Genomic DNA, 14,860 nt, shown 5'->3' with positions numbered 1-14,860 from the left:
TTGAAACGCAAACGTAAAGCCAGCACACTGAGGTTTAGATTGAAAAGGCATCTCTCTCTCTCTCTCTCTCTCTCTCTCTCACTCTCTCTCTCTCTCTCACACACACTAACACATACACACACACAGAGTTGTTTATTTCATATAATTACTGTCAAACAATTACTCAGTGCAGAGGATAAGAGTGACTTGGAATCTTTATTCCTTGAGAAATCAGGCCTGGAAAAACTATTAATCAGGATTCTCTCTGTTTGATATACACATGATTGCCCATTCATGCCATTTGTATTTTCTAGTTCCCTAGGAAGTTCTCTTAGGATAATTATGCAGTGCACTCTTCCTCGATGCAGCACTTTAAACTGAACTAAGATCAATGGCATTGCCTTAAAGCCTCAAGATAGTATACTGTTTCTGCAAATGCATTTCCTTTAGTCCCCTTCTGTGGAGTGCTCCAATTGGCTTAGTCTCTTTGCCCTGCTCAAACAGTTTCTGAGTACTTGCTGGACAAGAGAAATTAACTGAGCAGAATTCTGGAGACTGGAATGTCCAAGATCAAAGTACCAACAGACTTGGTGAGAGGGGATGCCTCATTCATTGATACATCTTTCTGTGTGATCACATGGTGGAAGGGGCATGGACGCTTCATGATGCGTCTTTTATAAAGGACTCTAATCCAACTGAGATCATTTCATCAGGTTTTGAGACTCTACCCTCATGATGCAATAATTCCCCAAAGTAGTCACCTCTAAATGCTACCACCTTGTATGTTAAAGGCAAATTGTGAATTATAAGGAATATATACATTCAGACTGTAGTAGATCTGGCTGCCATATTTCAGTTAAAAACTAGTAATAGTCTGTTTTCTGTATTGCCATTCTCAAGAAAGAGTTCACTACTTAGCTCTTCCCTTGTCCTTCAGGATGCCCTGTTCCTGTCCCCTTCTTCTCAGTTATCAAAATCAATCTCCCCTTCAAGAGTCACCTTACTTTGTATTCAGCAAATCTTTGCTAAGTGTCAAGTTTTTAAATTTTAAATTCGCACTATATTAGTTATGTTTTTTAGCGTTGTGACATCACATCTGACGTAAACAGGTAAAGGGATAGTGTATTGTGTCTCGCAGTTTCAGATGGTCCAGCCTAGGTTTGCTTGGCTCCATGTACATGGACAGAGCAAGGCATCAAGACAGTGTAACACAGAAGATGGTTCACCTCATAACAGAGAGGACATGGAAAGCAAGGAGGTTCCTTAGGGACCAGGGAAGACCTTAAAAGCACATCCTCAGTGATTGTGGTTGTTTGATTGAGAATGTCGCCCATAAGCTCCAGTATTTGGACACTTTTTTCCCAGTTAGTGGCACTGTCTTGGGAGATTTTAGGAAGCATGTCATTGGGGGCAAGCTTTGAGAGTTCCTCCTAAGCCTTGCCAGATGTTTGGTTCCTCTCGGCACGGCAACCTGTGATTGCTTGAAAATATAGTCGCTCAGCTTTCTGCTCTGACCAGCTCTGCCACAATGCTTTCCCCACCATTATGGACTACAATGCCTCTAAACTAAATAATCTCTTCCTTGTCTAAGTCATGGTGTTTTATCCCAGTGGCAAAAAGTCACCAATTCAGTGACCGACCTCCTCCAGCTAGGCCATGCCAGCTAATTCTCCCAGAACCTCCTAGCATATAGCCTCACCAAACAAGCCCCACACCCCCCCACACACACATGAGTTTTGTGCAGAACATTTCATTTTCAAACAAGAACCCCTCTTCAGGGACAGTGTACATCACAGCAAGTTTCTACAGCAAATTCAGACCAAACCAATGTGGTGTATAGTCTGTATTTTATATCAATCCAAGTGCATATTTGTGTATATTTGATTAGTGTTTGGTGGCCTAGATATTCAATACAACTCTAGGTTTCTAAGGCATGCGGGCATCGTGTATTGCTGCTTTTGTATCATTTGGCATGCCATTAATCATTGATTGAATCACCAAATACGGACTTTAACCTCCCACTGACTGTCATCTCTACAGATCATTTAACTCAAGCTATGTTGCAGGAACCCTCAGTAAAAAGAACAGGTTTGAGTGAGCAGTCATAGCACAAATACGAAAGTATAACTTTGTTGTTGAAAATCTACTTTCAGATACATGCTTTAATTTATGTCTAGCAAAAGTTTATGAAAAAATAGGCTGTAACGGTTACTGTTTACTCCACAGGTGTCTGAAGTACTAAACTAAAATGGTTAAAAGCTTTGAAATGAAGTTTCTAAAGTAATGAAAAACAATTCTGTTATTATTACTGTGGCTAAAAGGCTTCTTTGCAAGACTAGCATCTGACTCTCATTAACAGACTTTCCGTAGATGCTGTTTGGGGGAAAAGTTCAGAACGATGTCATGGTAGATGCTGTTATGATGATATGCAAAGTACCTCAAGGAAAACACAGGAGAGTCTCATCACAAGAAACATTGCCTGGAAAGAGTGAAGCCTTGATGCACAACCGCATGAAATCTATTTTTTTCTCTCAAAGTCCTGTCTCTAAAAAAGAAATGTCCTTAGTAAGATAGAATATTATGTTAGAACTTTTATTTTTTTTCTTTATGGGGAAAGAGAAATGAGGGCAGAGAGCATATTAAATTTAATATAAATTTCACTGTAAATAGATTGAAAATAAGCCTTTCCTTAAAATAAGCCTTTCCTGAAAATAATCTTAAATTCATACAAGGCAAGAGACAATGCCTAATAACTGTGTCTAAAATGTGCCATAATGTTTTAAAAGAAGCATAATATAAGAAAACTATATTATACTCATTTCACAATAAGCATCTAGGGGTATACTGATTCTCTAGTAGCAACTAGACTCAATATGGAAATTGGAAAATTAAAATGTTCTGTACTATACCAATGATTCATAAAACCACCTAAAGAAATGGAAAAAGGACAAAATGTTAAGTTCAAATGTAGACACCAAAAGAAGAGCTCCTCAGTCAGAAGCAAAGAGAGAGGAGGAAGAGCCAAATGGAGCTATCTCATCTCCTCGGAGAGCCTCCCTCAAAGCCATCTGGCATGACCACCAGCCTTGATGCATGGAGAAACTGAAGCCCAAAGTGCCTCTGGCCCAAGGCACAACACTGATGGACATCTGAAGTTGGATTGAAAGCCTGGCTCCTCACCTGTGCCCTTGTCCCTAGGTCACAGAGCAAAGCATTTATGTTTTCTCATCAAGCAGCTGTTCTCAGGCAATGGCGGGAACAAAGGGGGCTTTTCTTGCTTGGGTTTAGGTTTTGTTGTGGTGGTTGCCTTGGTCAGGAAATACTGTCCTGTCATCCTGCCGCTTGGATTTTAGACCTTCCCTTAAATGAAACATTATCTTTGCATGTGTAACTGAGTTACACACAAAGAAAAGCAATATCAGTAACATATGTACAGGCTCTTTCAACAACTTATACAATGTAGTTTATGACCTATAAACGAGAAAGGAGGCCATGTAAACTACTGAGAGGTTGTCTTGAAAAAGCTGTTTCAAATTTCATGCTTACCTTACATAGCTAATTTACTTCCCAATCAATGCTAGCTTAGGTCACATGAGTTGCTCAGCAGTGTTCTGGACCTTATACCCTGTTGCACAGCTTATAATGTACAGGGAGATCTCTTCCCTGAGAAACAGAATTGCTCCTAAGACTCTTCTGAAAGGCATTGGTGAAATTACAATATGGAGACAGATGTCAGACGACAAAAGAGAATAAATCAGAGTGCATTTTGTGCTACGTGAAATGTGATTATGGATGAACTGCAGTGGTGGTGATGGCTTCTGAATGGGAAGGGTGACCAAGCTTCTACTGCCAACTGCCAACTATTTGTCATAACTCCATCAAGGTCAAATCACAAATGAGAATTAGCTTACAATGAATGGAAATAAATATATGACAGTATAATGACCATTAGTTTTCCTTAAAAAATTGAACTGAAAAAGATATTTTAGCTGATTTTAAAGCCAGAACAAATTCCTATGGCTAGTTTAAAGTCACCTAAATCATGTTATTAAGAGATTATTTTTAATCAAATACAATTGCAGGCATTTTAAAATTGAATGCTTACAAATTGAAGTGATAACAGAATATTTGATACATTGCATCCTGCAAAAGCTCCCAAGGAGCACAGTCTTTGTGACAATAAATGACATGCTTTAATATATTGCATATCATATTGCATTGACATGTTCAGAAGTATTTGTTGAGGTCTTCTGCATGCCAAACATATGTGAGAATAAAAGAAAAAGACCTTTCTTCTCATGCAGCTTACACATGCTAATCCTATTACCAACTAATATCAGTGCTTCCCACTGGAGTGCACAAGGAATACTAACCTGCACTTTTGTTATGAACAGATTCTTCTCACTACCCTCTTCTTGTTATTGTTATTTGCTTTTAGAAAGCTTCTTTACTCACAGCAAATGAGACATTTCTGTAAAAAGAAACATATTAAATACCATGAACTCTACTAATAAGCCTAGAAGGAAACATATGGTAACTCTCACCTTCAAGATCAGACTGCAACTGTGTGTTCAGTTATCCTTTCGCTTACTGTATTTTCCTTGGGTGCTCACAGTAGATCAGTCCCTGTTACAGGTTGGGGCATAAGGAACATGAAGAAAGTCCTTTTCTCCTGAGGGCCAAGTTTAGAGAGCCTTCCTGAAATTGAGCTAGAGTGAGTCAGCGCAGAGCCTAGCGTAAGATAGGGCACAACAACAGACTATACAAGGTGGATCCAGGACTCCCTGAGAGACTTCTGCTTGGTGAGGATGAGAAGGGGAAGCTCAAACCTGACAGAGAAACAGAACTCATGAGGAAGACTCACACAAACCTAGCCCATCTGAGTACAGACCAGTAAAAACCTGGTGGAACAATTTGAATCATGAGAGGCCAAAAAGACTACAAAATCAGATACATCAAGTTAAATTCCCTACTGGAGGGGGGCACACTCCACATACAACCTGACCATCTACCAATTTAGTCTACTCACTTGAATTTCTGCAGTGTCTTCCATCAAACCACATGAAATTATAAGCACCACAAAAATAAAAGAATAAGCAATCTATTGTTAAAACATAAACAAATAGGAAGAATACCACAATCTATGTCCTAAATATTGCCCCCAATAAAGAGCATCACAAAAATATCTATAAGTCTTAACACAAATGACAGAATGTATGAATTCCAGAGGGGTGATCTATGGGTGGGGTCTAGTAGGAAGAGGGTATAAAGATGATTAAGATTGATTAAGATGTTCTATATGAAATGCACAAAAATTCAATAAAATATTTTCAAAATATCTAAAACAAATATGAAGAACATGGGCAAATTAATGGAAAGTGTTTAAAAGAGCACTATACAAAGGGACATCTATTGGAATTAATTCAAACTAAATTCAAACTAACCTAGAGAAAGAGAATTAAGAAGATCAAAATGAAAGTCAATGAACCAGAAAATGAAAAAGCAAGACAGAAAATCCATAAAACCAAAAGCTTTTTCTTTGAGAAAAATCAATAAATTTCTAAACAATTAGGTAGATTGATCAGGAAGAGAAAGATATTACATAAATGACCACAGGGAATACTATGAACTCTAAGAAAGCAAATATGATAACTTAGATGAATAGGGCAAGTTCTTTGTAAAGTGCAATGTACCAAAGCTCATCAAAATGGAAACAGGTATGTTAGCTATCTATGTATCTCTTTTAAAGAAACTTTATTGATAAACTCCACATATCAAAAGTTTCACTGATAAGTTCTGGCAAGAATTTAGGGATGATACACACCAAGAGGAGGTACTTATAGAAACTTGAAAAACAACGTAAATACATTCTGTTATTTACTAAGCCAAGCAGTGTCTTTCTAAGGACAGTTTAGCATTTGATAGTTAGGTGTGGTAGTACACACCTGTAAGCCCAATACTGTGAAAACAGAGATGGGTGGATCTTTGAATTCAAGGCCAGCCTGATATATATAGTGAGTTTCAGGCCAGCCAGGGCTACATAGGGAAACCCTGTCTCCAAAAAATAAATAAATAAATAAAAACATTCATTCTTGGTAGATGGTCTCAACGACATGATCCAGAGAAAAGTAGACTTGGAACTAAAAGTGAACTTCTTTGCCTTATAAAAAGCATAGTCAAAAAACTTAGCTTTTATCTAATTACAAAGCTCAAGAAAAAAGGGAATGAAAATTGCTGCTGCCACATCTACTCAACATTGAATTTCTCGGTCCAGCCCAGTGCAATAAGACATGAAAAATAATACACACAATGAAGAGGAAGAATTAAAACTGCTTTCATTTGATGACAGCATGGCTGAATGTTCAGAAAATCCTACAAAATCTACAAACATGAAAACTAGGACAAGTTTCATTAATTTTAATGATACAACGGTAGCTTCAAACACTTGATCCTTCTGACCCTACCCCTCAACTGCAAGAATTTCAGGAGTAAACTATGATGCCTGGTTTCTGTGAAGCTAGGCATTGAATCCAGGGCTTTATGAATGCTAAGCACGTGCTCTACCAACTTAGCCATATTCCTAACCCTAGCACAAGGTCTAATTGAGGGGGATCTTGTTAGTATTTTTATAAGATAAAATTTGTTGAAACATTTTTCATATGTATTGAATCAGTTCTAAATCCAAGACATGCCCTATTGTAACAATTTCATCATTTTTAATTCACTTTTTTTTGCCTGTGTGGTATGGGTACATATGTTTCTCTGCCTGTGTGTGGGCACATGTGTGTTCAGGTGTGTATTCACATGTGTGCGTGTGTATGTAGAGGAAAGAGGTTAATGTCAGGTGTCTTCCTCGATTACTCCTACCTTATTCACTAAGCTTCTCACTGACCCAGAGCTCACAGATTTGGGGATCCAAACTCCCAATCACAAGCTGGCACAGTGAGTGCCTTAGCAATTAATCCATTTCCTCACATTCTCAGACCCTAACTGCATGATATAAAAAATGTAAATATCAATGAAGTGCTATATATCATTTTGATACATGTAAATACTGTGTAATGTCTGAATCAGGATAAATATCTCCATCCCCTCAACATTTAGCATTTCTACAAGGTAAAAACATTTAGAATCCTTTTTCCTAGTTTTTAAGAATAGGAATTTCAATATCTAGATGTTATATAAAATGATGAGAAAAGTCTGAAGTCAGACATGTGCTATAATGTAGAAAAGCATTCTTATCAAAATCATGTTTACATCTCACTGTTTGTTATTTGGGGTATGAAGATAAAGATCAGTTTTACCAAATATAAATGGTCTGCATGCATCTGGATTTTAAAATCCATTGCTGTGTCTTATAGAAGCTGAGAATCAGTTATAGACTAATGGAAAGGAAAGAAGTTGTATCACATAAACTGATCATTTATAATGCCACAGGCTGTAGGAAGATCTTTCTAAACATAGGATGAAGCAAAATGTTATTGAAGATAAACATACTGATGACTTTATGTACAATTTAAAACAATTTGAAGAAGTTGTAGTATATTTAACATACAAAAGCACTGAAGGAGGCGTCAAGTGATAATTCTGCACTGCCCAACTCACTGCCCAGCAGTGTACTCAATAAACCTATTTTCTTTCAAAATCAAAACAAAAGCAAACAAAAGATAAATACTAAAGAAATACTAAGCTTTACTCTTAAATAACAGATAAACAATAATAGCTGCCATAAGTTCTCCTTCAAATTACTAAGAGAAAATGTCTATAATGATTATTTAAAACTTTATTGGTGAATTAGTTGATGAATTTCTACTTTATGACATTAAAACTCATATCCATTGTGTCTTGTCAAGAACTGTAACATGGCTGGGTATGTTGGCACACAACTTTAATCCCAGCAGTCGAAAGGCAGCAGCAGGTAGACCCTTGTAAGATCTGGGACAGCATGATCTACATAGTGAGTTCCAGGCCAGCAGGAGCTACATGAGACCCTGTCTCAAAAGAGACCCTCCCAAAAACCTGTAATGTGTTTTAAATGCTAGTTTTACTTTACTGGCTTTGAACTATTCACTGAAGAGAAAAAATAAATATTTCGAGGACACCTAGACATTTTAAAGATACAGTTTATGTTCATTTGGAAATTTAATTTTTAAAAGTGGAACTCAGCCATATGCTCATTTTCGTAGTTTAATGCAGTCTTGCTAATGTAATCACAGTAAATATCTATAGAGAACAAGAAGCTGAAAGCATTCAAAAGAAAAAGAAACGACTTTGATACTATCAGTAGATTATATGATTTCATAAAAGGGTCATAATCTGCAATTTTTCATTTAATTGGCATCTGGAGATTTGTGGGCATAGGTTATTGTGGGGAGGAATTCTAAAGTTCAGACATTTTACTATATTAGTCTGCACCACCCCAAGAGAAATTCAAAGAGTAGATTATTAAAAACAAAACAAAACAAAACACATATATTTCTCTCCATTCTGGAGGCTGGAGAGTTCAAGGCTGAGGGGCTTGTCAGCAGGTCTTTCTTGCTGATCGTCCCATATGGAAGAGCAAAGGAAAAAGAGGAGGACAGGAGAGATAGAGAGACAAGAGGAAGAAACCCATTCTTTTGCAAAGACCCATTATAGCGCAGGAACATCAAACTATTCATGAACTCAGTGTTTCTAGGACCCAAATGGGTCCTATTAGACTGCACCTCCAAACACCACTGCATTGGGGAGTAAGTTTCTAAAACATCAGCCACAGAGGACTTATGAAAACCCTAACTCTACAGGACTGAATGTGCTAAATTTAAGTTGACTTGAGGAAACTATATAAAGACAGATTGGTCATTATAAATATGTTAGGAAAAATATCACATGAAATGTTTGTATTCATGAGGGGTGGTGATATCCAAAATCATTTCACTGAGTTCTCATTGAACATTCAGTAGCAGGTAATCCATTTCAAATGCTTTATATTTCTTATTTTTAATCTCCTTCCATTTAATAAGGAAAAGACAACTCCAACTGCTTAGCTTCAGGACTGGAAAGGATAGCATACATGAACATCATTTACGTAAATTGATAGATTTACACAGCCGGCTTCATTTCCATAACTGCTGAATGACCAAAAGCAGGAAAGTGTTGCTGATTGCAAACGCTATTGCAAAAATAATAAAAAGATGTTTGCTTTCAGCACTTAGTGCAAGCTCCATTCGTCCCAGAGAATGTTAAAATCTCAAACATCTGGAATTACAAAACCACCAAGACATTGCATATGGCCTTCACGTATTGATGTGGAGGGCGTGGATCAGCACAGTGTCTGAATGAATCACAGAGCCTGAAATACTATGGAAAGAATATGCGGCCGAGAAGTCTTCAGCTTCAGTGATAAGCAAGTGGAAGAAGGACATGGAGTCTCCTTAGTCCTTCCCAACTCAGTCCTTCCCCCAACCCTTATCCAACATACTAATGATACACAGCTATGGAAATAAAGCTCTGAATAGCCAGTGTTTTAGTGACCTGAACTCCCTGCCAAATGCAGGCCGTCTCTTCTTCTGACTCAACCCTGTGTGTTCACAGTTCTTCTCAGCTATCATGAGTGACTCTCTTCGGCTAGTTTTCATCTAGGGCCTACAGCAGAGAAAGACCAAAGCAAATCAATTAGAATCCTCCGTGTTTCAGCTAACATTTTGTATTGTTAACCACCTTCATAGCACAGCCATAAAGAATAACTGGTAGGTTGCCGTGGAAGCCCAGTGTTTCATGTACCCTGCTGGGACCGAGCTTTTCTTTTCGGTCAGAGTTCCAATCTAGTCTGGGTGTGTGAGTTCTTTCTTCTCTTTTTAGCAAGACTACTTCTCTTCATCAAACCTGACAATCGACCAACCCCAGCTGAAATTTTCCCTATGGAGAGCCCTATCTGTTCTTAGCCATGCAAAATTTTGAAGTTACAAATGAAAGATTGTCCCTTGTTCCCATTCTATAGTAAATGGCAGAAAAGATCTTGTGCTGGGGGTCAGATCCTGGCTCTTCAACTCTCGCAACCTCCCACCCCAGAGGTGACATAAGTGATTTCTTGACAACTGTAATCTACATAAGGGTTGGAGAATGTAAGCAGAAAACACTTCTGTGGCTCATAGGTTTCTGCTGTCCAGGCTCTCCCTGTGAAAATCCTTACAAAGCGATTATGGTGTTCCTCTTTTCTTATTGAGTTTCAGAATCCTTCAACATTATGGTGCTCTAGGGTGCCAACTTACTAAAGATGCACAGTCTCGCCATTATAGCTGAATTTCCAAGATGCATAATCTTTAAAACATCATTTCAGCTTGATGTATATTTTGTAGCTAATAGTGATTATTTCCATTTTGATTTTATATGGATATTTCAGTTAATTCTTGTTAAAATATGTAGCTGAATGGTAATGCCAAACAGTAACCTAAAAAAAAATAATTTATCCACATAAACATCGCTGGTTTGGGTATTTGTTCAGATTTTATTCTTCCTACAAGATGTTACTAGGAACTGACCTCTGGGACATCAGACCATTCAGACAGTGCGAAACTCTAATACCTGCCTTTATCATCAGATCATGATAAAGTTTAACATATACATTAGGCACAGCAAGATATTGAATTTAATAAGAATAAAATGGAAGCCAAGTATATTGGAACACAGCCATACTCTTGGCCCTGGGGAACTGTAGACAAGAGGGTCAGAAGTTCAAGGTCATTCTTGGCTACATAGAAAGTTCAAAGTCAGACTCAGTTACATGATGACCTGTTGCAAAACCAAAACAAAACCAATAAAGAATAATTCATAATGAAAAGCATAACAATGTACTATAATAAAAGGAGTGTAATTGTGGTCTCTCTCAAATAACACACTGTAGAACAGTCACAGTTCTTGATGTCACACACTGTGAGATGTTCTCACTTGAGCACAAGCACTGGGAAACCTAGACAATCTATCTGATAACAGAGATGACTGCTAAGTGACTACCAGGGGGGTTAGGTTGAATAAAGGTGATTCACAGCCTGAGTAAGCAGAGCAGAGTAATGTAGCATTTAACCTGCTACTCAGAATGGCATGCAACATGAAACTTATGAATGCTCTCTGGAATTTTCCATGTAATAATTAATATTTTTAGAGACTGCAGTTGATCACAGGTGAATTGAAATGATTATAACATCCTCGCCTTAAAAAATTGGATTGTGTCCTAGTAGAAAGCTTGCAACTGTTCACGGTTAATATACCTTTTCCTTTTGGAGCATATGCGTCTAGAGCTAAAGACTAAGAACCAATTTTCTGACATGGTAAATAAACTGAAGTTTGTTTGAAAATTATAACTTTGTGCCAGGTGTAGTGGAACACACCTTTAATCCCAGCACTCAGGAGGCAGAAGGAGGCCAACCTGGTCTAAATAGTAAATTTCAGGCCAGCTGAGGCTACATAAAGACCCTGTCTCATGAAAGATAAGAAAGTAAGAAAAGAAGGCAGGAAGAAGGAAGGGAGGGAGGGAGGGAGGGAGGGTCGGAAATTTTAATTTTGTAGCCTTTTCGGTTGAAGCACATAAAACGCTAAACCTGTAATTACTGCAATTGTAAAATTTGCATCCGACTATGTGTACTTTAAGGAATTCTTCTTATTTTGATTTTAAATGCTAAATGAGCCAAGTTTTTAATCTAAGATATTTTAAAACATAGTTTTCATTAGCATTTATAAATCAGCAATGGCTTATTTACCATAGAAATGAAATACTAGATTGACCATGCTTTTTGCATGAATTCGTTGAAATTATTTATAGGTATAAATTCCCTGAAATTTCAACCTGAGCATCTGATGGTCTAAAAGCTTACGTACTTCCTTCATACTTTCTTTCACATGGATTTGAAATCAATATAACACCTCCCACGAGGCCATGCTTGAAAACACGCTCCTAATGATTATGAACTGACTTGGTATACAAAGGATTCCTTATCATTAATCACAGTAAAGGCACATGATGCTCACATGCTTAGCCCTAAACTTACCCTTCAAATAAGCCTTCATTATATTGCTGATTCATTACATGGGAGACAAGCTTTCTAAATGTTCCTTTTTCAGTAATTATCTAAAACAATTTCTTATAAATTTTGAATTCTGACAACATTATCCTAGAAAGTATAAAAGGAAAATATAACAACCAAGCATTTCAAATGTCAATATTTATGCCTTTAATCCCAGCATTTTGGAGGCAGATGGACCTCTGTGAGTTTGAAGCCAGCCTGGTCTACATAGTGAGTTCTAGGCCAGTCAGGGCTACATAGTAAAAACCCTGCCCTAAAAAATAAAGAAAGAAATCAAATGTAAATATTTGCCTTCTTTTAAATTTCATTTTAAAGTTTATATTCTTTGACTTTCAAAGATTGGCATTCAGAAATACTACTTCTACCCCCTGCATATTTATATATACTTATCCTTTATATATGATATACTTTAAGTATGTTTGAGATAAATGAACCTATGCAAAGAAAAATTAAAGTGAAATTGAGATAGGACATAAAATTCATAGTTAACAAATTGTTCATCTGGAATCCAAAATGAGATTGTTGGTAAAATTTAGTATTTTATTTTCCAAAGATTTTCCTGACTTTTAAGGAAAAGAGCAAGAATGTTTTTCTCTTGCTCAGATTATTGAGAGAGAAGAGGGCACCTAGCTTTGGAAATTTAACAGCCAAAAGCTTCATCTTCCAACTCATCATTTCTTTTCTCATTCACCACTTTACATGTTAGCTCCTTTCTCTAAACTTGTATTATATATTTAGAAATTATCTTTTTCTTAATTATAAATTATCAATGACACAAGTTCATCTACCATTTGAATGCCTACCACGAGTGACAAACAACAGACACTGGTTTATGGCTAATCTGCTCAGTAATCCTGCCAGATTTGTACTATTCTGCTGTTTCTCTGATGGTGAGACTGAGCCAAGAGAAGCTTGCACACCACCACATAGATGATGAAAGCACTTAACTCAGAAGCACTTTGTAATTTTAGGATCTTTTCATATAGAGTGCCCATTTAAAAATGCTTATTTGAACAACTCTGTAAAGCATTGCATCTCAGAAAAGAAGAATTATACAAAACCACTGACCTTGACTATCACTGTGCTCTCTTGCAGCATGTGAACTTATGAACCAGGGCATCCTGGCCCTGGTTAGCTCCATCGGCTGTACCTCGGCTGGGTCCCTCCAGTCTCTGGCAGATGCCATGCACATCCCCCACCTCTTCATTCAGCGCTCAACGGCTGGGACTCCAAGAAGTGGCTGTGGCCTCACCCGGAGCAACAGAGTCGACGACTATACTCTTTCTGTTCGTCCACCTGTCTACCTGAATGAAGTCATCTTGAGAGTGGTCACAGAGTACGCCTGGCAGAAATTCATTATTTTCTATGACAGTGAATATGGTAAGTGTTTGTAGTCTGTATGAGTTTTGTAAGATGATTGCATGAGAAACATCTTCATTAAATCCTGAAAAAAATTAATGAATGTGAATTTTATACAATATATTTTGACCATATTTAGACTCTCCTCCCCTATGTGCACCCCTCTTAATGCCCCCTCCTTATTTCATGTCATCTGTCATACATATATTAAGGTCTACTGTGTCAAATTTGTACCCCCAAATATCCTTTGGTGTGAATTCATTCACTGAACCATAGTTACTCTATCTAGCATCATGCCTTTAAAGAAAACAGAATCTCCCTCTTCAAGTACTAATTGCTGCTTTCTTGCTTCTTTTAAACCTAGCAGCAGTAATCAAACTGGTTTTAGATGCTGTTGGGTTTATCCTTTGCATTAAGTCCCTTTGAAGTACAATTTAAATGTGAATATTTGCTGGAGTACAGGCCACATGCCTGTCACACCAGCACTTGTGAGAATGAGGTAAAAGGATGAAGAGTTCAAAGCCAGCCTGGGATGCATAACAAGACCATATCTCAAAAATAAATCATTTAAGCCTGTATGGTGGCACAGGCCTTTAATCCTAGCACTCTGGAGGCAGAGACAGGTAAATGAATCACTGTGAGACTGAGGCCAGCCTGGCCTCCATATCGAGTCCAGGCCAGCTGGAACTACAGGCGAAAAATAAATAAACATATAAAGTGAAACAGATAGATACATAAATAATAAAATAAAAATAATATATAAATAAATGAATAACTTAGAGCCAGGTGTGATTGCTTGTACCTTTAATCCCAGCACTCAGGAGGCAAAGGCAGGCAGATTGCTATGAGACTGAGGCCAGCCAGGTCAACATAGCAAGTTCCAGACCAGCTACAGGCAGACCATCTCAAAAAGACTAAAACATAAAAAAGTTTAAAAAATAGTTTAAATAAGCAAAACGTCTAATGTTTTAAATTGAACATCTAATGCTCAATTTACAAGTGTTTCTAAGGTAATATGACTAAAACATATATCTTGATTTTTTTAATAAAGGAAGTATAAAGACAGCACTATTCTTTAAAACTTCATAGATCAAAGATGGTGACCACGATAATAATGAAACTTTGGACAGATCCTAGACCACTAGAGAAAGAAAAGCTCTTCCTGTTTATTTGCTAAAAGAAATCTGACAAACTTGCTCATACTCTTGTTTTGATTTCAATGTCTATTCAACCCTTTAGATGTGATGAAATTAGATCATTATGTACACAGCTTATTTTCTTCCGTATGAAATTTCACAAAAATATGTACTAGTACAAAGCAATTTATTAAATCTTACACTGCAAAACATGCAGTGTCTCTAAATGTACCATAGTTTGAGGAAAACACTTTGTCTCAGGATATTTACTTGTATTATTATTAACATGTTAAGCAAAAATAATATTTCCCTTTAAAAAACATATTT

The 14,860-nt window shown here is 37.2% G+C and overlaps 1 protein-coding gene across 2 annotated transcripts in view; it reads left to right on the top strand.

Annotated features, from left to right (window-relative positions):
* Positions 1–14,860, top strand: part of Grid2 (glutamate ionotropic receptor delta type subunit 2) — a 1,595,433-nt gene that overhangs the window by 780,939 nt on the left and 799,634 nt on the right. For both annotated transcript variants that reach the window (XM_008844624.2, XM_008844623.2), the window contains exon 3: positions 13,134–13,418. In XM_008844624.2, coding sequence (XP_008842846.1) covers positions 13,134–13,418 — 285 coding nt within the window. The remainder of the gene's footprint in view (positions 1–13,133; positions 13,419–14,860) is intronic.

This window comes from Nannospalax galili, unplaced genomic scaffold (genome assembly GCF_000622305.1).
Source record: "Nannospalax galili isolate Female #2095 unplaced genomic scaffold, S.galili_v1.0 scaffold441, whole genome shotgun sequence".
NCBI classification, from domain to species: domain Eukaryota; kingdom Metazoa; phylum Chordata; class Mammalia; order Rodentia; family Spalacidae; genus Nannospalax; species Nannospalax galili.
The sequence above is the reverse complement of the archived record's forward strand: the minus strand, read 5'-3'. Positions and strand labels throughout refer to the sequence as shown.